We start from the raw sequence: 21,818 nt of genomic DNA, 5'->3' as shown, positions 1-21,818 counted from the left end.
CCCCTATTATTGTTTCCTCCAGGATAGCTCCTCTTCTTCTCCTCCTCCTCCTTTTTGCCAGTGATTTCTCTTAAATGTCTGGTGACCTTTGGTTGTGTAAGTCTATGAGTGAAAAATCACACTAATTAAGATGAAGAGCTGGAGATGTTTGGGTCTCTTTCTCTAACAGAGTTCTTCCTTTAGTGGGAGTTCTGATCACAAGCTCTCTAATGGAACATAGAGTGTTGATTCCCTACAATGTGTAGAACAGTTGATCAAAGTATCCCCCCTTTTTCAAGCCAACCAGATGCTCTCAACCTAAACATGACATCTTAAATGAAGCAAAACAAGGACTGGAGAAAAAAAAAGGTTGGCATTTATTCATCCTCTTGCCTAATTGATACTTTCCTGATAGCCAGACCCTTGATTCTGCTCTAGACATGCCTGGTTCTCCAACCTTTCCTGTGAGTCACCCTGTTCTCATGAATTTCTTCTCTGCTTAAGTTTGTCAGAGCTCCTGTTGCTTGCATACCAAGAAGCTAAGATGTTGCAGATGGAAAGGAGCACTGATCTTTGTTAAGCTAATGCTAGGTACTAGGCATTTTACATTTTTTGTATCTAATCATCACAACCTTACGAAATAGCTATAATTGACATTACTGTATGAAGAAACTGAAATTGAGTAGATGTATTGGCTTGTCCAAGATGCCAAAGAAAGCACTGAATCCAAGTCATTCTGACATGCAAACCTGGGCTTTCCCTCCACTCAGACGTACTCACGGAATATGAAGGATACAGACCTGGCTGCAGTTTATAGTATGTGAGGAATATTGGACAAGAGATTTAAGGCTGGAAAACCAGGCAACAAAATGTAGATGCGATGTGTTAAGAAAACGGGAATCACAATCTCATTCTTAAAAGTTGAGTGACATAGTAAATCAAAAGAGGATTTAAGAAAGATGATTCTATGGCATATGGAGTGAATTTAGAAGGCTTGTTTTGGAATAAAGTAGACCAGCTAGGAGGCTGCTGTAGTGATGAAATGGCAGCAGGTGGAGAGGAAGAGACAGTTTACAGAAGGATTTGGAAGAAAATTTCATAGGATTTTGTGACTGAATGGATATTGTAGGGGATGAAGAAAAATGAGCCAAAAATGACTAAAAGATTTCCAGTTGCAGTGGGGAAAGCTGAGTGAATGTATTTACCTTGCCTCCCTCCCAAATTTCCAATGACACGAACTAGGAATGCAAAAACAAGAATGAATGCATAGTGGTGCTAGAAAGAGGAAAGGATGCCAAGAGTCCACAAGATTTGAGAACCTCTAGAGGAAGGAAGAGTGAATCAGAATGATGCAAAAACCAGATGTGCTGAGCACATCTGTAACCAATCAAAGGCAAAGGAGGAGAGTGCCTGAGCAGAAGCTAGGGTTTACCCCCCCACCCCAACTGAGTACCCTCTTCCCACCACCAAGCTCAGCCTAGGAGGAGCTGGGAGCACACACAGGCACCAGGGCAGCTCCCAGGAGGCTGCAACGTCCTCCAGTGAGCAGAAAGAGGGCTGAGGTTCGGGATGCTCACCTCTTAATGTGAGGCTCCATTCACCTTGGACAGCTTACAGAATTAACGATGGAATCTGCCACAGAAAGCTTCTAGTTACAGCTGTAGATCTAGAAAGAGAATGAAGGCAGTCCCCAGCTACTACTGTTCCGAAACATACAAACTTGGGGGGGGGGAGGATATGGTGTAAATTCACAGATATGAAGTAAATTTTTAAAAATTAAAGTAATAGTATATACTATTTTATGCTAAATAAATTTGAAGATGCACAAAAATGCATCCTTTTCTTTCAAAATTAATAAAATAGAATCAATAAAGGTTGAAAAAAAATCTAATAGCAATGAAATGTTTATAAAAGATCTCTCCTAAAACAAAAAGGCTCAAATGGATTAAAATGATTCCCAACAAACATCCCAGGGAGAAGCAATTCTCAACTATCTTAATTTCTCCCAGAACTGAGGAAAAAAATAGAAGTCTTTCTAATTATGATCCTAGAATAATCCTAATGCAAAACCTGATGTGTTCCACTTTTGCTATACTTTACTTATGAATAATCAATGTTCCTAAATAAAATACTAACAATATAAAAACACATGTACCAGTGTATTAAAATACAGATTACTTAACTTGGTTTAAACAGCTTAATATTAGGAAAATATTAGGAAATATGTTAGGAAAATTATGTTTCATAATTCAAAAATATGAAGAGGTTAGCATTTTAAAAATATATGATCATTTTGAAGGATGCTACAACATATCCGAAATCCGGTACCTGGGTGGCTCAGTTGGTTAAGCGACTGCCTTCAGCTCAGGTCATGATCCTGGAGTCCTGGGATTGAGTCCCACATGGGCTCCCTGCTCACTGGGGAGTCTGCTTCTCCTTCTGACCCTCCCCCCTCTCATGCTCTCTCTCTCCCTCTCTCATTCTCTCTCTCAAATAAATAAATAAAATCTTTAAAAAAAATTTAATAAAAAAAACATATCTGAAATCAACCTCTGATCAACAAATTTATCCTAATGAGGAATATAAAAGTATATTCTTGATAGATTATCAGAAGCTAAAAGTAAACATCATATTTGGTAAAGTTTCCATTAAAGTTGGAAATATGAAAACTATCTTTCCCAGTATTGATAGTCAACAATATTCTGAAGGTTTTACTCAGTATACTAGGAGAATAGATTTTATTTTATTTTTTTTAATATTTTATTTATTTATTTGAGAGAGAGAATGAGATAGAGCATGAGAGGGGGTAGGGTCAGAAGGAGAAGCAGATTGGGCGCCTGGGTGGCTCAGTTGGTTAAGCAACTGCCTTTGGCTCAGGTCATGATCCTGGAGTCCCGGAATCGAGTCCCGCATCGGGCTCCCTGCTCGGCAGAGAGTCTGCTTCTCCCTCTGATCCTTCCCCCTCTCATGTGCTCTCTCTCGTTGTCTTTCATTCTCACTCTCTCAAATAAATAAATAAATAAAAATTAAAAAAAAAGAGAGAGAAGGAGAAGCAGACTCCCTGCTCAGCAGGGAGCCCAATACGGGACTCAATCCTGGGACTCCAGGATCATGACCTGAGCCGAAGGCAGTCGCTTAACCAACTGAGCCACCCAGGCAACCTGAAGAATAGATTTTAATTCAAGAGGCATCAGTGTTTAATGTTAAGAGCCAAATACAAGATTATTTATAGATAATATAATTATCTATATATAAAATCCCCCAGGAGAATCAAATTAAAGATTATTAAAAATAATCTAGTTCAGAAATAGAACTCATACAAACATAAATGCACTAAAATAAATATCTTTCCTTGCATGCCAGCAAAAAATAATTTTAAAATGTCAGGCATAGAAATAGTATCCACAACAACGGCATAATGTATAAAATATCCAGGAATAATAAAATAAACAATTGTGCAAAAGCGATATAAAAAATTATAGAAGTTTAAAGCTGTAGAAAAAAAAGAATGGAAAAATTAAGAAAATTTGTAAGAAGAAGAAATACAAACGGTTAAATGTGAAAACACACTTCACCTTCCTAATAAACAATGAGGTATTTTACTCTAATAGATTGGCAAAGTTAAAAAAAAGGGAATACACTCTCCACATAGGCACATAGATATGCAAATACACTGTGTGTGGGTCTGTATTTTGGTATAGTCAATTAGGGGACAATTTATATTTATCAAAAATCATATTGTACATTCCCAGCATTGAACCAGTATTTTCAATTCTAGGAATTCATTTTATATATTCACAAATATATTCAAAAAATTCAAAACAGTCAAAATATTAATAAGGGAGGGGCGCCTGGGTGGCTCAGTTGGTTAAGCGACTGCCTTCAGCTCAGGTCATGATCCTGGAGTCCCGGGATCGAGTCCCACATCGGGCTCCCTGCTCAGCAGGGAGTCTGCTTCTCCCTCTGACCCTCTTCCCTCTCGTGCTCTCTATCTCTCATTCTCTCTCTCTCAAATAAATAAAATCTTTAAAAAAAAATATTAATAAGGGATTGATCAAATACATTATGGCATGTCAATGCTATGAAATACTATGAATCCTCAAAAATATAAGTTGTTCTATATTGTATAAAAATGGCCACAATATATTACTGCATTAAAAATGTTATAGAACATTATGTTGTGTTGATATAATTATGATAAAAGCATACATATCCATAATTTCTGGAAAAATACACATTAAGTTATTCATAGTGATTATCTCTTACTGTGAGATGGCAGAAAGCAGACAGTGGTGAGAGTGGCTATTTTAAAAATTTCTGAATATGAAAAAAAAAACAACATTTAAACAGAAATCTTCGGTTGGTTTCCCCAGAAGCAGACCCTGAGACAAGTGTTTGAATGCAAGTGATTTCTAATGAAGCAGTTCCAGGAAAGTCCGGGAAGAGCATGGGGCCGCAGGTCAGAGAGTGGAAGGAAGCCACGGAAGGGTGTGATCTCAAGAAAATCCACTCGAGACTCAACCGCCTCAAAGGGAACTCTGGAATATTTCACCAAGTCTCAGAGCAAGACAACCCTAGCACCTGTGAGTCATTTGTTAAGAGCTGGCTCAAGAAGGGGAGGGAAGGGACTGGAATGACATTCTGACTCTGAGTGCTTTCTGGCAAGGTGCATCTAGCACCCACACCTGGGGGTTCTTCTCTGAAGGAAATTTACAGCTGCCCAGTGTTAGAACAGAAAAAAAGTGGAGGGGAGGGGGTTGTCCATAGAAATGTTAAAAAAACAGATCCAAGGAGATCTGGGTGGAGAGCCAACAAAATCCATTCTGATATACTATCTTTACAAATGTAGGAAAGGGAAGAGAGACAAAAGGAAGTTTGCTACTGCTAAAGCACAATTATATACGAATGCTCGCGCAAGTTCCGCACAAGTTTAAGCACCTACAAGGTAGCCCCGCCCCATCCCCCAGGCTCCTTCTCATATTCTGACCTGCCCCTTAGATAACCGGGAATAACTGGCCTTTAACAGAAATCAAGACCTTTTGCTCTCTTCCTGTTCATCTTTTCAAATCTCATGTGGTGCAGGTTGAGATCTTGAGAAACTAGAAGCACTCTTAAATCTTCTGTTGATCCTAACTGGAACTACATTTACTCGGCCAACAACAGCCCTAAAGCTACATGAAAGCCAAAGTACTTGGCAAATTAAACTCTGGGAGGCTAAATTCTAAATGGAACTCCTGGTTAAGGGGTACGATCCAACAATCTGTTTCTTGTGTTTACCTTCTTTGACTTTATGACAAACTGGTTTAAAACTTTCCTAAAATGAAAGAGTTGAGGTTTCTACCTCAGCATGGACACTGAACAGAATGAGACGTTCCCTAGAAATGTTCCTTGAGCCTATCGTTCTGGAGGTCAAAGACAGATCTCATGACCTTCTGCTAGAAATGGATGCTGCCCTGACCTAAGAGCTGGACTAGGGAGACAATTCAAGTTTTATCTTTTTCTGGTCTACAGCCCATCTCTGAAACCTTCAGAGCTTTTGTTCCTTCATCTGTAAAGTGGATGCAGTCACTACTGTTCTGCTTACGTTTCAGAGCTGACGTGAAGATAAAACACGAGATCACATATGTGAAAGAATCTAGTAAACCATGTAGCACTTTATACCAAGTCACTTGTCTGAACATAAAGATACCACACATTAAAAAGGGGGAGGTGGTGACTTTTAAAATCTGAACCCATGAATATTAGAAGGCACTTATTCAGGAAAGATATGTGTGACTTTGAACATGGTGAGTGAGTGTGAGTTGGTAGTAAAACATCCAAGTCAAAATGAACAGGAAACTATGGAGATATGGTCTTGGAGCCTGAACAGCAGGGTAGAGAGTGAGGTACAAATTTGGGAGTCATTGACAAGATTATGGAAAACTCACGATTATGGAAAACACACCTTTGAAAACTTCACCTCCTTTTTCTTTATCTCCGTAGGAATATTCCTTATGCTGATCCCAATTGTCTTCTGTTTAGATTATCAAAATGTAAAACTTTGTTAATAAAAATTATTATCATTACTACAAAATGTTAAATGTTCTTTAGAGTTCCTATTCTCTTATTGTATACATTATCCATTCAAAATGTCGTGCAGATTTTTATACTCAATCAGCCACTTCCACTGGTTAAGTCTGCACACACAAATGAGGGATAGAATTCTGGGATGGAAATCCCATGGACTTTATAGAACCATATAAATTAAACATGTGGTCTCTCCCTGCTAATAATCTAGACTATTTCTTAAGTTACTGTTCTGAATGAATAAATACACATGCTATGTACCTTACGGTAAAACTGATAAGATTTTAAAATTGTCAGTATTATTACAATGCTTGAAAGTCACAATCTTGCATATTCTTGCATGAAGAGAATTAAACAAGTGTTTTTATGACCCTAGAGTTACCTTATTTGGCCCCAAACAGCAATATCACAAAGTCAGGGTTCATTTCTAAAGACATTTACATTGTTTAAAGTGTAATTGGAGTGAACCCCAGGACTAGTCGGTCTGTTTCAGATGTTTCCTAATGTTAAGACACTGACATATTCTCCACCTTTGATAGGGTCTCACAGGCCAGATCTTTGTTGGTTGTCTTTTAAAAATTCCGTACCATTTACATCCGAATTCCTGAAACCTTCGTATTTAGTTAAAAGTATTTCTGATTTGGGCGCCTGGGTGGCTCAGTCCTTTAGCGTCTGCCTACGGCTCAGGTCATGATCCCAGGTTCCTGGGATCGAGCCCCGCATCGGGCTCCCTGCTCCGCGGGAAGCCTGCTTCTCCCTCTCCCACTCCCCCTGCTTATGTTCCTGCTCTCGCTATCTCTTTCTCTGTCAAATAAATAAAATCTTAAAAAAAAAAAAAAGTATTTCTGATTTAAATAGGCTAGATTCTATTGAGGCCTACAGAAGTCACATGATCATTTTCTGGTTGAAGTACAGTATTACACCGTTATGTTGTTTATCTTAATAATTAGAATTAAACTGAGAGTCAATTTACTTTTTATTTAAATTAAGGCAATGACTAGATGTTAGTAGTTTGCAATTTAAAAATAGTAGAGAGGGGAAAAAAGCTGAATACATCATTTTAATTTAAATTTTATTGATTTTGTTGATTATATGGGTTAAATAAATGCTCATCAATTCCCTTTGCCTACTTCCACTAATTTTCTCTTACCATAAGCAAGGATAACATTAATCAATTTTGCAGTGTTTTAAATCTACTTCTAAATATACATATCATTTGTGATGTGGTTACACAGCATAAACTCCATGTAAAACTTTTATTTAGGGACGCCTGGGTGGCTCACTCGTTAAGCGTCTGCCTTCGGCTCAGGTCATGATCCCAGGGCCCTGGGATCGAGCCTTGCATCAGGATCCCTGCTCGGCCGGGAGCCTGCTTCTCCCTCTCCCACTCCCCCTGCTTGTGTTCCCTCTCTCGGTCAAATAAATAAAATCTTTAAAAAAAACATATTTAAAACAATTATGTTTGTATGTAAGACATACTTCAAATTGTATAGTAATTAAAGATGTAATTCATAAAAGGAAAAACCCAGAAACGCTGTTACCATATAATAAAAAAAGGAAAGTGATGCTAGAAATCACTTTTCATCCGTTTATCGTTAATGACTTCATTTATAGGCGAGGGGTTGAGGTTGTTAAGTGATTTGCCCAAGACACATACACATGCATGTGTGCACACACATCCACACACTCACACTCTCAGACCAGCCCTATTCTGCTTACTGCTATGTCCTCAATGTCTGCTATAATCTCAGTGCATAGTCTGGGTCAAAACAGTCAATATTTGTTGAATGTGCAATTTATTTAGAAATGGAACACCAAACGCATTGTTCATTCCAATCTACAAATGGAAACATTTAAAATGTCCTTCTCAATCTTATAGTTTTATATAAGGAGAGAAGAGAACGTGGTAAACTGTATGGAAGAAACTTGAAAATAATAAGTATATGCAACTCTAAGACAGCATTATTATTGTAGTTTAAGTATACAAAACTTCCCTAGTCCTTTACCATACGTCCATAAATCTAGGACAGACAAAATTTATAAGAACGGCAAGTTTAAAGACACTATTTTAACTTCTTGAATGATCTGGCAAGAAAAAAAGGAAAATACGTTCTTCAGCTTTTGGGTTTAAATAATGACATTTTAATTTTTAATGGTCATTCTACAAAGAAACAGAATTCCTTATTACATATTGATCTTACAGCACAATGAACCATACAGTTGTCTGAAGGTTTTTATCTAGATTTCCATAAATTAAAAATAACATAAAATGGAAGTTTTCAATCAATCGTATCTTAGAACTCCTTCTATAATATGAAAATCTATGCTGTAAATTGCATTAAATCATTTTTTTACTGAGCAGGGTTCTGAAATAAAGAATATAGTTGTATTAACATCATCGGTCATTTCAAAAGTAGTAAAAAAATTTCAAGTAGATTGTTAGCAAATAAAAACTCACAAAAATAATCATTAGGGCATCTGAATTTGGCACAATTAAAAACATTTATGATGAAATAGTGTTTCAAAGTCTTACAATGGTGCAATAAATGGGTTAATTGGGAAAGGATTATTTTAAAATAATTTAAACACTATAACCTCTATGCCAGACTAATACAGAAATTAGTTTGTTAAATCATCGTCTTGCATACTGTATGAAAACTGAGAGAGTAACCTCACATGGATGAGTGCTCAAAATCATTTGGACCAATTTTTTAAAGCAGCTTTAAAATAACTGACTCCCAAATCAAGATATTAAACGCCAACTTCTTACCGGCAATAATGCTTATGGCTAAGATAGAAATGAGATGCTTTACAGAAACGCTGACACAACCCTAACTGTAGGCCCTTGAGTGTGCAGCTATAATTCTTTTTTCAAATCTTAGCCAGCAATGCTTCAGGTAAAGGAGTCCGCAGAATATGTAAACAGTAAGAGACAGTCTTAGAGCTTTTACAAAATCACAAACCTGGGACACATTTATATTCACCTTTGGTTGCTACTACTAAATGTCTAAATCATTCAAAGTGTATTGATTAGCCCTTTAATAGGTAAAAGGTGGGCAACGTATTATAAAATCAACATTTCTTAATTCATTTGATTTGCAAGAGCCACACATTTTAAGCTGACAATGTAAAACCTCTAAAAGGTTTTTCAAAAAGCCTTCTGCCTTATTTAGCATTTTGATCATTAATCAGAAACAATAAAAAAAGAATATTAAAAAAACACAACAAAGATTAAGAAAGCTTTCTTTTCCATTTGGAAATCTATTACGCTATAAAATAAGTTCCCAAGAGGAGTCAGTTTCCTATGTGGAAGGCATTTAAAACTGAACCAGATAACATAAATCCCAGAATAGGCCAAGGGAACACAACTTACACTGAAAGGTAAGTGGCTAGCATAGAGGACTTAGCTGTCTAATCCTAATTCTCATTTTTAAGAATGTCTAAGATAATGATGCTTTTAATGAGGAATTAATTTTAATGCCCCGTCAACTCTAAGTTGTAACCATGATATGGTGGTACTTTTACTCTTGTGCGTTGTCATCTCGCCAAGAGACCATTGATCCTACACTAGAAAATACTGTTTTGATGTTTATTGATCAGAACTGTATGAGGGAAATTATGATTTTTGAATGGAAGACAGTCATGAGTTACCACTTTTTGTAAATAGGGAGCCGAAAATAAATATATGTTACGAATATCATACTAAACAAACATTAAAATTATTAATTTGTTAAAAGATAAACAAAGTACACTTAATAAGTTCATGTGGGATGATACTGCACAATGAGGATAAACTTAAAATTGTAATACCTTGCCTCACAGGTGTTCTGGTTTTATAGAATTCTAAAAATTCGCTAACTTACATCACTTCTAATTTATATTTTACTTTATAAAATCATTATATCACAGGGCGCCCGGGGGGCTCAGTCATTAAGCATCTGCCTTCGGCTCAAGTCATGATCCCAGGGTCCTGGGATCGAGCCCCGCATCGGGCTCCCTGCTCCACGGGAAGCCTGCTTCTCCCTCTCCCTTTCCCCCTGCTTGTGTTCCCTCTCTCCCTGTGTCTCTCTCTGTCAAATAAATAAATAAAATCTTAAAAAAAAATCATTATATCACAGAAAAAAAGTTGAAATGTATAACAAACTTATTTTAAAAATCATCATTCAATTTTATCTTAAAATCAAGCTAATAATCCATTTAAATTCAAATTTAATCTTTTACAATCTGCATTTTACTTAAAGGCAAAAATCACACTTATTATGAGTTCCAAATTATCATGTAAATCTGTAAGAAGTTGTCATCTGGTGAAGTCTTTACTTTGTATCATGTCAGGAAATAACACTCATTATATTATAATATTAATTCCAAATGCTAATTTTCTCATCATTAGATGGCAGAAAAGAAATAATGTGCTGTTAATACTGTAATAAAGAATGTGTTGCTGAATAAGGATTTTGGAGAATATAATACATGCAAGGTTGATATTTAAATTGTGCAACTGCCTAGTAATCCTATTTATTAGGTAAAGCAAGCTATCTGTTACAACACTGGACACAGGAAGGAGAACTGGACAAGGGCAGGTAACACACACACGTACTTCATAGGCGACCTGCAATATTTATCAATTCAGCTGACTGTTTTCTTACAAATTTTAAGTATTACAAAAACAAGTAAAAACATTCTAGTTATTGTACCAGTATGATGTGGTTAGTGACTTATTTGAACCCAACTCCTTGTGACTGTTTTCGATGAAACAGACAATTTTCTTAAAATTAAGTTTCAAAATTCCCAAATGAATCCACTACTTGTTTAAAATATTTAGCATGTTTTAAAAAGTACATTCTTCATGTTGCCAGGGTGGATGAAAAAATAAAATCCAATTCCAGCAATAACCCAACCTTGCCCCCGCCCCTGTTCCCCCAGTGGCAGATCTACTAAATATACACGTTTCTAGTTCCTAGAAAATTAAAAGACTAGTTTCTAAATCAAGAAAACGTTTTATCCACTTGCTATTGGGACTCAGCAAATAAGTTCAATATCAGCTTGAAAAAGGTAGAATAAAACTGGGAGCCATCTAAAGGGCCAGATGATGACCTGCCCTCCTTGATACCTGTGAGGGTGGGGTACATGGTGGGATTGGGGAATGTTTTCATTGAGGTCTACCTTCCTCAGCCACTCTGTTTTCCTTTCACATCCTAACCCCCTTGTGTTACATGGCTGGAAACAGCTCTAAGAATGTGGAGAATGTAAACAGCCTTTTATTGTCCAAAAGGATGGCGGTGTAAGGAATGTGTGCTTATCACACAGCTGCAGCCCTGACCTCACTTACCATGATAAAGTGCTCCAGGAAAAAAACATTACAACCCAAGCACAATCCAAAAACGGATTAGAATTTGACATAAGCTTCCTTAAAAATGCATCAATCAATCCATGCTGTAATATTAGAATCTAGCTCTTAAGGAGGGTATATAATCCCTTCAAGATGTATTTCCTATTTCCTATTGACTATGGTGGTGTGAAAAAAAAATGTAACATTTCCAATACGGTGGCTGACAGGAGAACTTTTTCCCATCATATGCCCAAATATATTTCCTCATCTTTAAGAGTCTAACACAGTGGAACAGATACACAGTTCATGATCACTGAATGCAAAATTAAATTAACTAAGAGATTCATGAAGATAACCTGAAGATCTTACTTAAGTACCTGATTTCTCCAGGCTTTTGGAGTTTTACTTACACACACCATACAAATGCTGCTGGTTACACCATCTTTTATTGGAATCCAGATTAAACATTTTAAAAAGCAAGTGATACTAAGGTCTAAGGTGGCATATATGTTGCATGTACAATGCCTTAGATGTAAAATTTATTTTAACATGCAATATTGTGTATAGGCAGGATGTGATGGCTCAGCAAAGGACATCTGGGAACATCACTGCACTTTCCTCTTGACGCCACTGAAGAATTTCTTACCTAATGCTGTGCAAGTGAAGCTAATCTCTGTTGTAACCAGAATGGACAGGCCTTTCCTTATCCTCTCCCCTTCACGAAGACCTTTTAGAATTCCCTTCCATCCTCAAAATTTGCAAGTACCTCTGCATCTACAGTATCATACATCTCACAGAGAAACTTTGGTAAGTTACTGGATCTCATCCTCTTAAAGGAAATAACAGAGATAGAGGAGAGGAGAGGAGGAAAGAAAGGAAAAAGGAGAGAGCGCCGAAAAGAAAAAGGAAAGGAAGAGATCATCGTTCTCTAAGTGTTTGGTTTCCTTAACCTTGTTTTAACAGCCCAGAGCTACCTGAGCAAAATCTTAAGTATAAGGACCAAAGAAACCGTGGAATCTGGAGAAAACCCTCTTAACAGCACTGAATCAAGGCAGGTGCCTGGAGAGCACGAGAAATCCATCACACAGGCGAAAGCAGTCCCTTTCTCTAATTTTACTTTAAAAGTTGTCTTCTGCAAGATTTTACTTGGGATCGCCCTTAAGTATAATTAACAATACATACAGTATGGGGGTACATTTCAGAAGGAGGAGAGCGCGGCGCCACGCGGGAAAAGCGGGGAGAGAAGATAGTTACAGTGCGAACAGTCGCCCAAAGCATCGCTGGCGAACCCTGAGCCACCTTCTAATACCCTTCATATTCCTCAGAGCCCCCTTGGCCAGATGAGGCAGGAGAGGTCTTTGGTAGCATACGGCTTACGAGATTCCCGAGAGGGGGCTCCAGCGTGGAGTTGGGCGTGAAAGTTACATCCTGCATCCCCAGCGGCACAAAACCCCATCCCAGTCCCCAGCGCCAGACGGAAAACGAAGAGAAATCCAATCTGCGCCCCCCACCGCATCGGTCTTTTGCCTAAGTTTTCTCCTAGCAAGGAGCTACTAATTGACCCTGAGAACAAGGAAGCACGATGCCAAGGTTTGAAAGGATTGCAGGCATCCGGGCATAATATCATGTGAAACATAAAAACCACCAAACCCCTTAAACTCTGGGCTGGAGGCAAATCTTTCAGACCATCCTCATCGTTTCCCTCTACCCTCATCCCCTCTCGCACCTTCTTCCTGGCCACTTTCTGCCTACTTTACCCCAGCCCTCAAGTCCCAATCCTTGCTAAGCCCTTCATCCGCCTCAAGGTTCCCTCTATTAAATTCCGCGATTCTTCCCCTCCAACCCCTAAAGCAACCCCAAACTCCCTGCGCTGCGTGCGTTTCCAGCCCCGAGGTCCCATGCAACCCCAGTCTCTGCTTCCGAGTCGGCCACGGACGCGGTTTTCCCGCCGAAATGCGTCCCCAGCGCGCGAGGCGCGCGGCGGGCCGGACACTCACCAGCTGCAGCAAGCCGGGGACCACGACGAGGGGCAGCGGCCGCAGGCGCATGGTGCCGGCTGGCGCGGCGTCTCACGAGCTGCGCGCCCTCGCCTGCCTCTCGCGCATCTCCACTTCGAGGGGCAGGACTGAGGACGCCAGGGACACCGCGCGGCGCTTTCCTCCCGGAATCCGAGCGCAGCTCCGCGCCGCGCGGGCCTGGTGGGCGGGCGGGGAAGGGGGAGGGTGGGCTGGCGGGAGGTGCTTCTGGGGCCCCCCGCGCGCCCCTCCTTAGAGGGGACCTGGAAAAGAGCGTGCGGGGCTCCAGGGGCGCCTGGGGCTCCGGCGTTCCGGGGTCGGGGTGAGCGCGGGGGGCGCCCGCGGGCTGGAGGCGGCGGCTCGGGCGCTTTGGTGCCGGGTTCCCGCGCGAGGCTGCTCTAGTGATCCGGCCCCGCCGTGCGGCTGCCGGGCAGAGCTGAGCGCCCCCGGAGCTCGGGGAGGCCCGGAGCCTTCTCTGCCCCTGCCCCGCCCAGCAGAGAGCCGGTCCGGTGGCTCGGCTCGGCCAGCCGCCCTGCCCACTGACCCGCTCCCGTTTTACTGGGGAGGTAAGGGCGGGGGGGGGGTGTCTCCTTACACCGACACAAGAAAGAGGGCTCCGGAAGAACACCCGAAGAGTTTGGAGGGAAGGAGATAGCAGGGGTCTGGGCGGGGCATGGGGGGCAGCGAACAAGAAAGGCTGATGCGGGGAGGTGGGGCTGGAGCCCGGGACTCCCCGGGAGAGCGCCCCACTCCACGTCAGCGCCCAGCTCCAGAGCCCCAGGCGAGGGGTGCAAATTGTGGCTGGCGCGGCTGGAAGGATTTCTGGAAGTGGGAAATAGTGGGAACCGAGAGGCACCTGGAGGAGGGGTGGCGGCAGAGCCGTGAGAAACCGAGCTAGGTGGGCGGTCAGGGCTTGATCGGGTTTAAAGACGATATAGACAGCTGGGTGGCCCGGAGACCGACAGAGCTGCGTCACACAAACCTTCTGCCAGGACGCGGGATATCTTGGAGAGGGGTGGGTATCTTTGAGCCCGGGAGAGGCAGTAAACCTGCAGCCAGTGAGCCTCACCCCCTTGTTAACAACTCGCCATTGGAGAGATCTTTAACCTTCAACTACCTCTGTGCTGGACATTCGAGGAGAAAAGTCAAAGGGCAGTGGGCCTCAGACTCTTCCACTGTTTATGGCGGATGAGAATTTAACCATCGCTCATCGACCCATTTATTGAGCAGGTGGGAAATTTAAGGTCCAGAGAGGTAAAGCCACTTTTCCAGGGATGAGTCTCTAGGCAGCTGCTTCAAGAAGAATGAGCAAAACAAGCTTATTTCCTATTTCCAGAAACACAAAGCTCTTACTTACGGAAGAAAAACATGTTGAGGCAAGGGAGAAGAATTGCGATTGATTTCCAGTCTTCAAAAAATAAAACAACAAAAAGTGAAGTTTGGGCTGAAATTTTAGGGGAAATTCCTAGGGGAAATTTAGGAAAATCTTCCTCTTCTTACAACCCACCTTCCACCCTAAAACAGAAATGAAAGGGGAGTCTGTAAGCCTTTGAATGGTTCAGGACCACGTTTGAAGCAGAGCAGCCTCCAAGGTAGGTCCCAAGGATAGTAGGATTGACTTGGGTATGGCAAGGTCCCATCTTTTCACTGGGTATGCCAAGATTGTACAGACGGGGAGAGAGTTTATTCCAAAGTATTCTGGGATCCCAGTGTGACTTGAGCATGTTGTCTCTGAGGCTGCAAGTGGGGGTATCTCTCTAGTACAATTCCATTCTGGGTATGGAAGGAAGGGGGGAAGATAAGTGAGGGCCATGTGTTCTCCTTAACCCCTTGCCAAGCCTGACTGGGGGTTGCAGAACTCTATAGCAAAGGATTCACCAGCTCTGTCCCTCTTCTTGTCCTGGGACTCTTACTATTCCTTGCAACAAACTCTTAGACACAATCACTTTTTGCCTATCTAAATCTATAACTCACCTCCTATAGCTACCCCTCAGGTCCGTAAAAATTATCTCTTTACCAAGGCTTAGAGACCACTTCTAGAAAGTGATTTTATCCCACAAGCATAAATAAGATCATTTCAAAAATTGGAAGAGGTCTCTATGGGTTGATCTCCTTGTCCAACTTTAGGTCCCTGGATAAGGCTGCATGTTATTTGCAGACAGTCTTTGGGAAATAAGGACTAGATGGGGAAGGGTTTGACAGAAATAGAGGAACCGCCTTTTGGAGAGGTGCTGCTAGAAGAGGGAGGGGAAGGCAAAGGACTTTGCAAGATTTAGATTCATTTAGATTTGGTGTCTGAGCTTCAGCTGACTCATCTATAAAACCAGAAGGTGGGCTCCCTTCCTGACTTAGTAGTTTCTAATTCTTGTATCCCTAACTCTCTAAATGATGAGTGGTTGACTTAACACACGATTGAAATAATAATTAAGTGATTTAATTACTGGAATACTTAACCCTTTAAAGTGGTTCATATTTCTTAGACCATTTCTGTACTTTTGGGACACAGACATAAAATTTTAAAGGGGCCTAAACTTGGACATGTGTCCAATTAGTACAAAGTATTCTCACAAAGGAACATGCTGAAAGGTGTCAAATTCCAAGCTAACAGCTAAGGAACATGAGTGAACTTTTGTGTTCCACTGATAAGGCTGTGTAAGAGAGCAGCACCAAGGGCCTCACTGACTAAGGTCTGGTGTTACTATGTTTTTAATAAGGTGACTACTGGTAATTTACTGTATTCCCCAAATTTTGCCAAACATACTATGGGAAAGTAGGAGAAAGGATGGAAGGAAGGAAAGAAGGAAAGAAAAGAAGATAGAAAGGAAAGAAGAAAGGAGGAGAGACAGGCAGAAAGTAGCATTTAATATGTTGCTTTGTCCTTCAGAATATACAGTCTAATCAGGAAACATGCAATAAACAAAACATAATAGACATTACAAGAAAGTATAAGCTTAAGGGCTGCCTAGTACAATTCAAGGGAAGAAAGATCATTTTAAACCAATACAAAGACTTCGTGGCAGAGACGAAATGGGAGCTGGCTCTGTTTCCAAGAATGGCCAAGATGAGTCTATGTGGGAGGAAGAGCATGAGAAAGGGCAAAGTGGAGGGACTTCGTATGACATCACTGGAAGCCGGACAATAAGTGGATCAGACTGGCTGGAGGAAATGTGTTGAGGAAAAGTGAGAGGAAAGTTAGGTTATGGGCTAGGCAGTAGAGATCTGAGAATGCCAAGCTGAACAGTTTAGCTTGATCTGCAGGAAATAAGGAGTCTTACAACTTTTTGGAGGAGGAAAGTCACACATCAAGTGGCATAGATGTACACGCAGGGTGGTCTTGAGGATGTTGCATGATGAGATGGTCATGGTCATTGGAAAGACAAGAATGGAGAGACGTGGGTGCATGAGCTGTTGTAAAGGAACAGCGAACTGAATTTGGGGTTGGAATATTTTTAAACTTTCCTGGCATATTGGAGGATTTTTTTTTCTTCACTTTAAACATCACCACTTTCCCTCGTATAGGCAATTTAACAGCTAGAGAATCAGATCATTGCCTTTTCATTTTGCAAGGGTGGTTTTCACAGTGTGAGGGGAGTGAAAATAGTCTTTTCATATAGACAAGTGGCAGAAAGTAGAACCTAACAAATTTTACTGCCATATGATTCCATTGTAGTCTTTCAAACAGGCAACCTACAGGGATGCCAACGCTTTGAAAGCAAATTTGTCAACTTTTGCTCATCTGGACCATAGCTTTCTTCTTATGCTTCTCTGTACTTACTTTCTCACTCTACTGTTCATTAGCATCATCACCAGCATGTGGATAAGAACATTCTACGCAGCGTAGCACTTCAGAGTCTCAGTAGATAGTAGACATTAACCAACTTTCTCCTTTATGTTTAAGGAAACAGAAACTCAGTGTTATGTGACTTGCTGCAGGTCATCTGGAGACATGTGGGCAAATCTGAAACTTGATTCAAGGCCTTCAGCTTCCTATACGGTGCTCTTTCCAATTCATCACTCTGCCTCAGGTAGTTTTCAACTGGCCGGCAGTTATAAAAGTTTTGATGTAGTGAATGAAGGAGCCTTTAGCTAATAAGAGTTGTGGGAATGATCTATGGATCCTAAAAGCCCCAGAGTCTATCTTATTATTAGGAAAAGATGTTTGACTGGACTGAGCCTGAAGCATCGATCTAGTAACAATTTTAGAAGAGTGAGGCATGAGGAGAAATACATGGCGTGGGGCTACTCGGCAGCCCTCAGGGAAGCGGGACTCAGGACTCAAGAATATGGCAGTTCTTAACCCAAGGAAAGAGGGAATTCTCAGGGAGTCCTTGGAACTCTTATACCTCTGTAATAAGCTGGTGGGCTTTTAGTAGCAATTCTTAACAACTTAAAATCTTTTTAGTTGCCACTCCTGTTGAGTAATTGAATATTATTGAGTCACTATTTAATAAAATATGATGCCATGTTACATTGTCTTTAAACCCTGACTGCACAGCATCACTGGGGAATTTAACATCTCTAAAAGTGGACTTGAGCACTGACATTTTTCACCCAGGAGTTTTTATTATATAGTCATGGTTGAGAACTACTGCTCTACCAGAAACTTATTTTTTTTCTTCCTTCCTTCTCCCCTCCCTCCCTACCTCCCTCCCTCCTTCCTTCCTTCCCCTACAGAATTGTAGCCAACCCCCATTTGGAATGTTCTGAGGTTTTAGTAGAATATCATTTGAACCTATTTACATTCTTAGTTATATAGGACTTGTCAGGAGAGAGCTAGACATTTCCTTTGTAGATATTTGGGCCATGACTGGGGAATTTATAAAAGTTTTATCACATGTACCAGTGGCTCCTGGTTCAGACATAAATCAAAGGATTCCTCTGTAGTGAAATGTTTTTTTCTCCACAGTTGGTGGCCACAACTGTATGTCTTCACCGTCTCATCCTTGGATGTTAGAAGGTGCTACCGGGAGCGAGCTACTGGTTGATACCACTATCAGCAGCCGAGGGGAGAGGTAGAGGGGAGAGGGGGGCCTGGGGTTCCCAGTGGGTCCTATAATGAGAGGGCTACTGGGTAGAGAGAACATCACTCAAGACTGACAAAGCAGGAGAGAGCTTCTCCCTGAGTTTTAATACTACATCTCTATAAATCAGACTGATGTTTTAAATAAACCTTTCATTATTTTTCCATGTATGTTTCCATGCATTGTCCATATATGTGTTTTATTGGACTGAATAATCACCTTTTCTACTTATACTTCAAATACGATGGGTATCACAACTATGAAATCATTTAACCTGCTTTGGATGTTGCTTACTAGATGGTGTGAAGGCAGAAGAACAGAGCAGAGAAGGTTATAATTATAATATCTTGCTTAACCCCTCAGTTTATAGGTAAGGAAACTGAGGCTCAGAGAGGGAAAGTGATAATCCCAAGGTCACACAGCCAGGCCATGGCCAGAGAACACCAGACTCCAGAGCAGTTGCTCTTTTGACTTCAATTGTGCTAGGCTTATTCTGGGGTGGGATAGGGTGCCTCTTGCACATCCAGAATGATTAAAGAAAGAGACAGCAAAGGAAAAACACACTTACACACACTATCTTAGGTAATCAAATGGAAATTTTCCAATTTGAATTGAATGCTTAGGGTTCAGAAATCTGGGGTGCACAAAGTTTGGAGAGGACTCCCCCCCCCCAACATATTAACAGGGCACCCTTGGTTGCTAGTGCCCAAACACGGCTCTGAAACAATGACAATGGAAGCACGTAATGGCTCCCATGAATAGGATGTTCAAAGACTGAAGGTAGTTTCAGACAATTTGAGGCTAGATTTAGAAAGTTTTGAGCAGAGTATTGGGTTGGCCATCTTGCGTGTGTATGCGCGTTAAAGTGGGCTGGGGGCAGCAGTTGCAGAAAGCTTGAAATTGGACCCCCAGAGAGCAGGGAATAAAACCCGTCCTCCCAGGAGCTGACTTTTATAATAGCCCGACACCCACAACCACCTCCAATTTTCTGCAGAAGGAAGCTGAAGTTGTTTCTTTAGTTTTCTCACTGATTCTCTTTCAGATGTCTTTTTTTCTTAACACGGTCTTTTCTTGCTCAAAAGTGCCTCCAGGTTTCTTTGATAGATATTTGAATGACTCTCATCTCCTACCTGTTCACACTCCAGGTTTTCTATATCTGCCTGGACAGCACCTCAGTACCCATCACCTTGTTTATGGGCACAGACCCACACTTGCTCTATCAGATGAACCAAGGATGCAACATGTGGAAGATGGTGCAAAATCACAGGAACGGCTAGCTTTACCACTGCCTACCTCTGACGAACAAGAGTTCCTCCTTACGCACCATGGAAGCTGTCCCTTACCAAGACATAGCATCAGCCACACTTACGGGTAGGTTTAACCACGCCAAGGCACTGCCCACCGGCTTCCAGCAATCGTGACTGAGTTTTTTGTTTACAGCCAGGTTCTTACTTATTCAAACATTGCATTCGGAAATACACGTAGCTTTTGAACTGTGCTCTTTAGCGGGATGGATGCCTACTAACTACATTTTGAGTCTTTCTGTGAAATGCAACTGCCGTATTCCACTTTGTGGTCCCTCTGGACCTCAGCATTACTATTCAAGTGCTGCTTTCCTGTTTTATTTCAAGCTGTGTCAAATGAATGGTGGTCTCCTTGCCTTCAAACAGCAATTGTCTTAGGAAACAAGTGGGCTAATTTTCCTACCCTAATAAAGTACAGATTTATATTAAAAGGCTACTGGGGGGCATCTGGGTGGCTCAGTCGTTAGGCCTCTGCCTTCGGCTCAGGTCATGATCCCAGAGTCCTGGGACTGAGCCCCGCATCGGGCTCCCTGCTCCGCGGGAAGCCTGCTTCTCCCTCTCCCACTCCTCCTGCTTGTGTTCCCTCTCTCACTGTGCCTCTCTCTGTCAAATAAATAAATAAAATCTTAAAAAAAAAAGTCTACTGGGATTTGGTACAAAAATCCCAATTTCTAAGCATTTGGAGCCATCTATTCTGCCCCTCCGCTGATCTAAAATGAACTTGTCTAATGTTTCCCAGGCAGTGTTAATAATGGCACCAAGAGCCCTTCTCTTCATTTATTGAAATATCTTGAGTGCTATCTACTGGCCAAATGTGGCATTGCCTCATGAAGCATAAGCTGCTGGCAAACTTGTCATGACTCCAAAAAAGTATAACTTTGTTTAGGGACTGAATACATCCCATATGCTTTAGCACATACCGACACATACTGAGCACCTGCATTATTGAGTGATATCACTGCTAGGGATCACTCATTGTCTTCTAGATCTGGGGATCCCTCAATTAGGAGTCATACAGTTGTAATATAAGTGAAATGTAACAGGAGGGCACAGGCCTTGCTTGTCCCTTCTTTAAATGGATGACTATCGATAGCTTAAACCTGATTCTCACTTTGCTGAGTAATGTGAATGGATAAAAATAAGACATTAATTTAAAATCAGGTATACGGGGGCGCCTGGGTGGCTCAGTTGGTTAAGCGACTGGCTTCGGCTCAGGTCATGATCCTGGAGTCCCGGAATCGAGTCCCGCATCGGGGTCCCTGCTCAGCAGGGAGTCTGCTTCTCCCTCTGACCCTCTTCCCTCTCATGCTCTCTATCTCTCATTCTCTCTCTCAAATAAATAAATAAAATCTTAAAATAAAATAAAATAAAATAAAATAAAATAAAATAAAATAAAATCAGGTATACGGAATCAATCAATATTCCCATGTCTTCATGTGTATATAAAGGAAGAACAGAGAAGTTAATAAAAAATCCTTTCCAGTTAATGTGTACTATTACTAGGCAAAAAGCACATGCCCATACTAATAGTATTGATCAGAACAATTGAAGGCTAAGAGATAGCCCATATTTTGTATGAGTTAAAATTCATCTGATTTATGCTAATCAGACCATATTTTCTGTCCAGGGTCTTTCCTTTTTAAGAATCTTTTAAATTATCTGGAGAAGTACATTATGCTTTAATCTGGATTTCAGAAAAGAGCATATCATGAGGGAGTGAAAAACAGTGAACAAATGAAAGTCAATGCCAAGTGATTTGGGAGACACAGCCAAAAAGCCAGGGGATCTTACTTATTGTAGTAAAATGAATGATTGTCCCATTTAGGACAAATAGCTATAAAGGGAAAGCCAAGGACAGGAGATCGCTATTGATTATCAAGTAATAATAAAGAGAAAGCCCTAATGGGTTGACATCAACTTGGGCAAAGATCCAGATCATGAAGCTGTAGTTAGCAGGAAGTCCATGTATATTAACAGTATACAGGGCAACAGAATGTCCTACCTGAATTTTTAAGTTATTAAAATAGAACTTGCGCTGCCTCTAACTCAATTATTTTCAATTGTTTATTCAGTAATTTGGAGCTATTCATGTCAGCTCATACCT

The 21,818-nt window shown here is 40.9% G+C and overlaps 1 protein-coding gene across 1 annotated transcript in view; it reads right to left on the bottom strand.

Annotated features, from left to right (window-relative positions):
- Positions 1-13,921, bottom strand: part of NXPH2 (neurexophilin 2) — a 109,315-nt gene extending 95,394 nt beyond the window's left edge. Inside the window, exon 1 of the mRNA XM_025854992.2 lies at positions 13,372-13,921. Coding sequence (XP_025710777.1) covers positions 13,372-13,422 — 51 coding nt within the window. The 5' untranslated portion in view covers positions 13,423-13,921. The remainder of the gene's footprint in view (positions 1-13,371) is intronic.
- Positions 13,922-21,818: the final 7,897 nt, after the last annotated feature.

This window comes from Callorhinus ursinus, unplaced genomic scaffold (assembly GCF_003265705.2).
Source record: "Callorhinus ursinus isolate GAN/ISIS: 27379988/994484 unplaced genomic scaffold, GSC_fseal_2.0 scaffold2, whole genome shotgun sequence".
NCBI classification, from domain to species: domain Eukaryota; kingdom Metazoa; phylum Chordata; class Mammalia; order Carnivora; family Otariidae; genus Callorhinus; species Callorhinus ursinus.
This window is presented reverse-complemented; position numbering and strand designations above follow the sequence as displayed.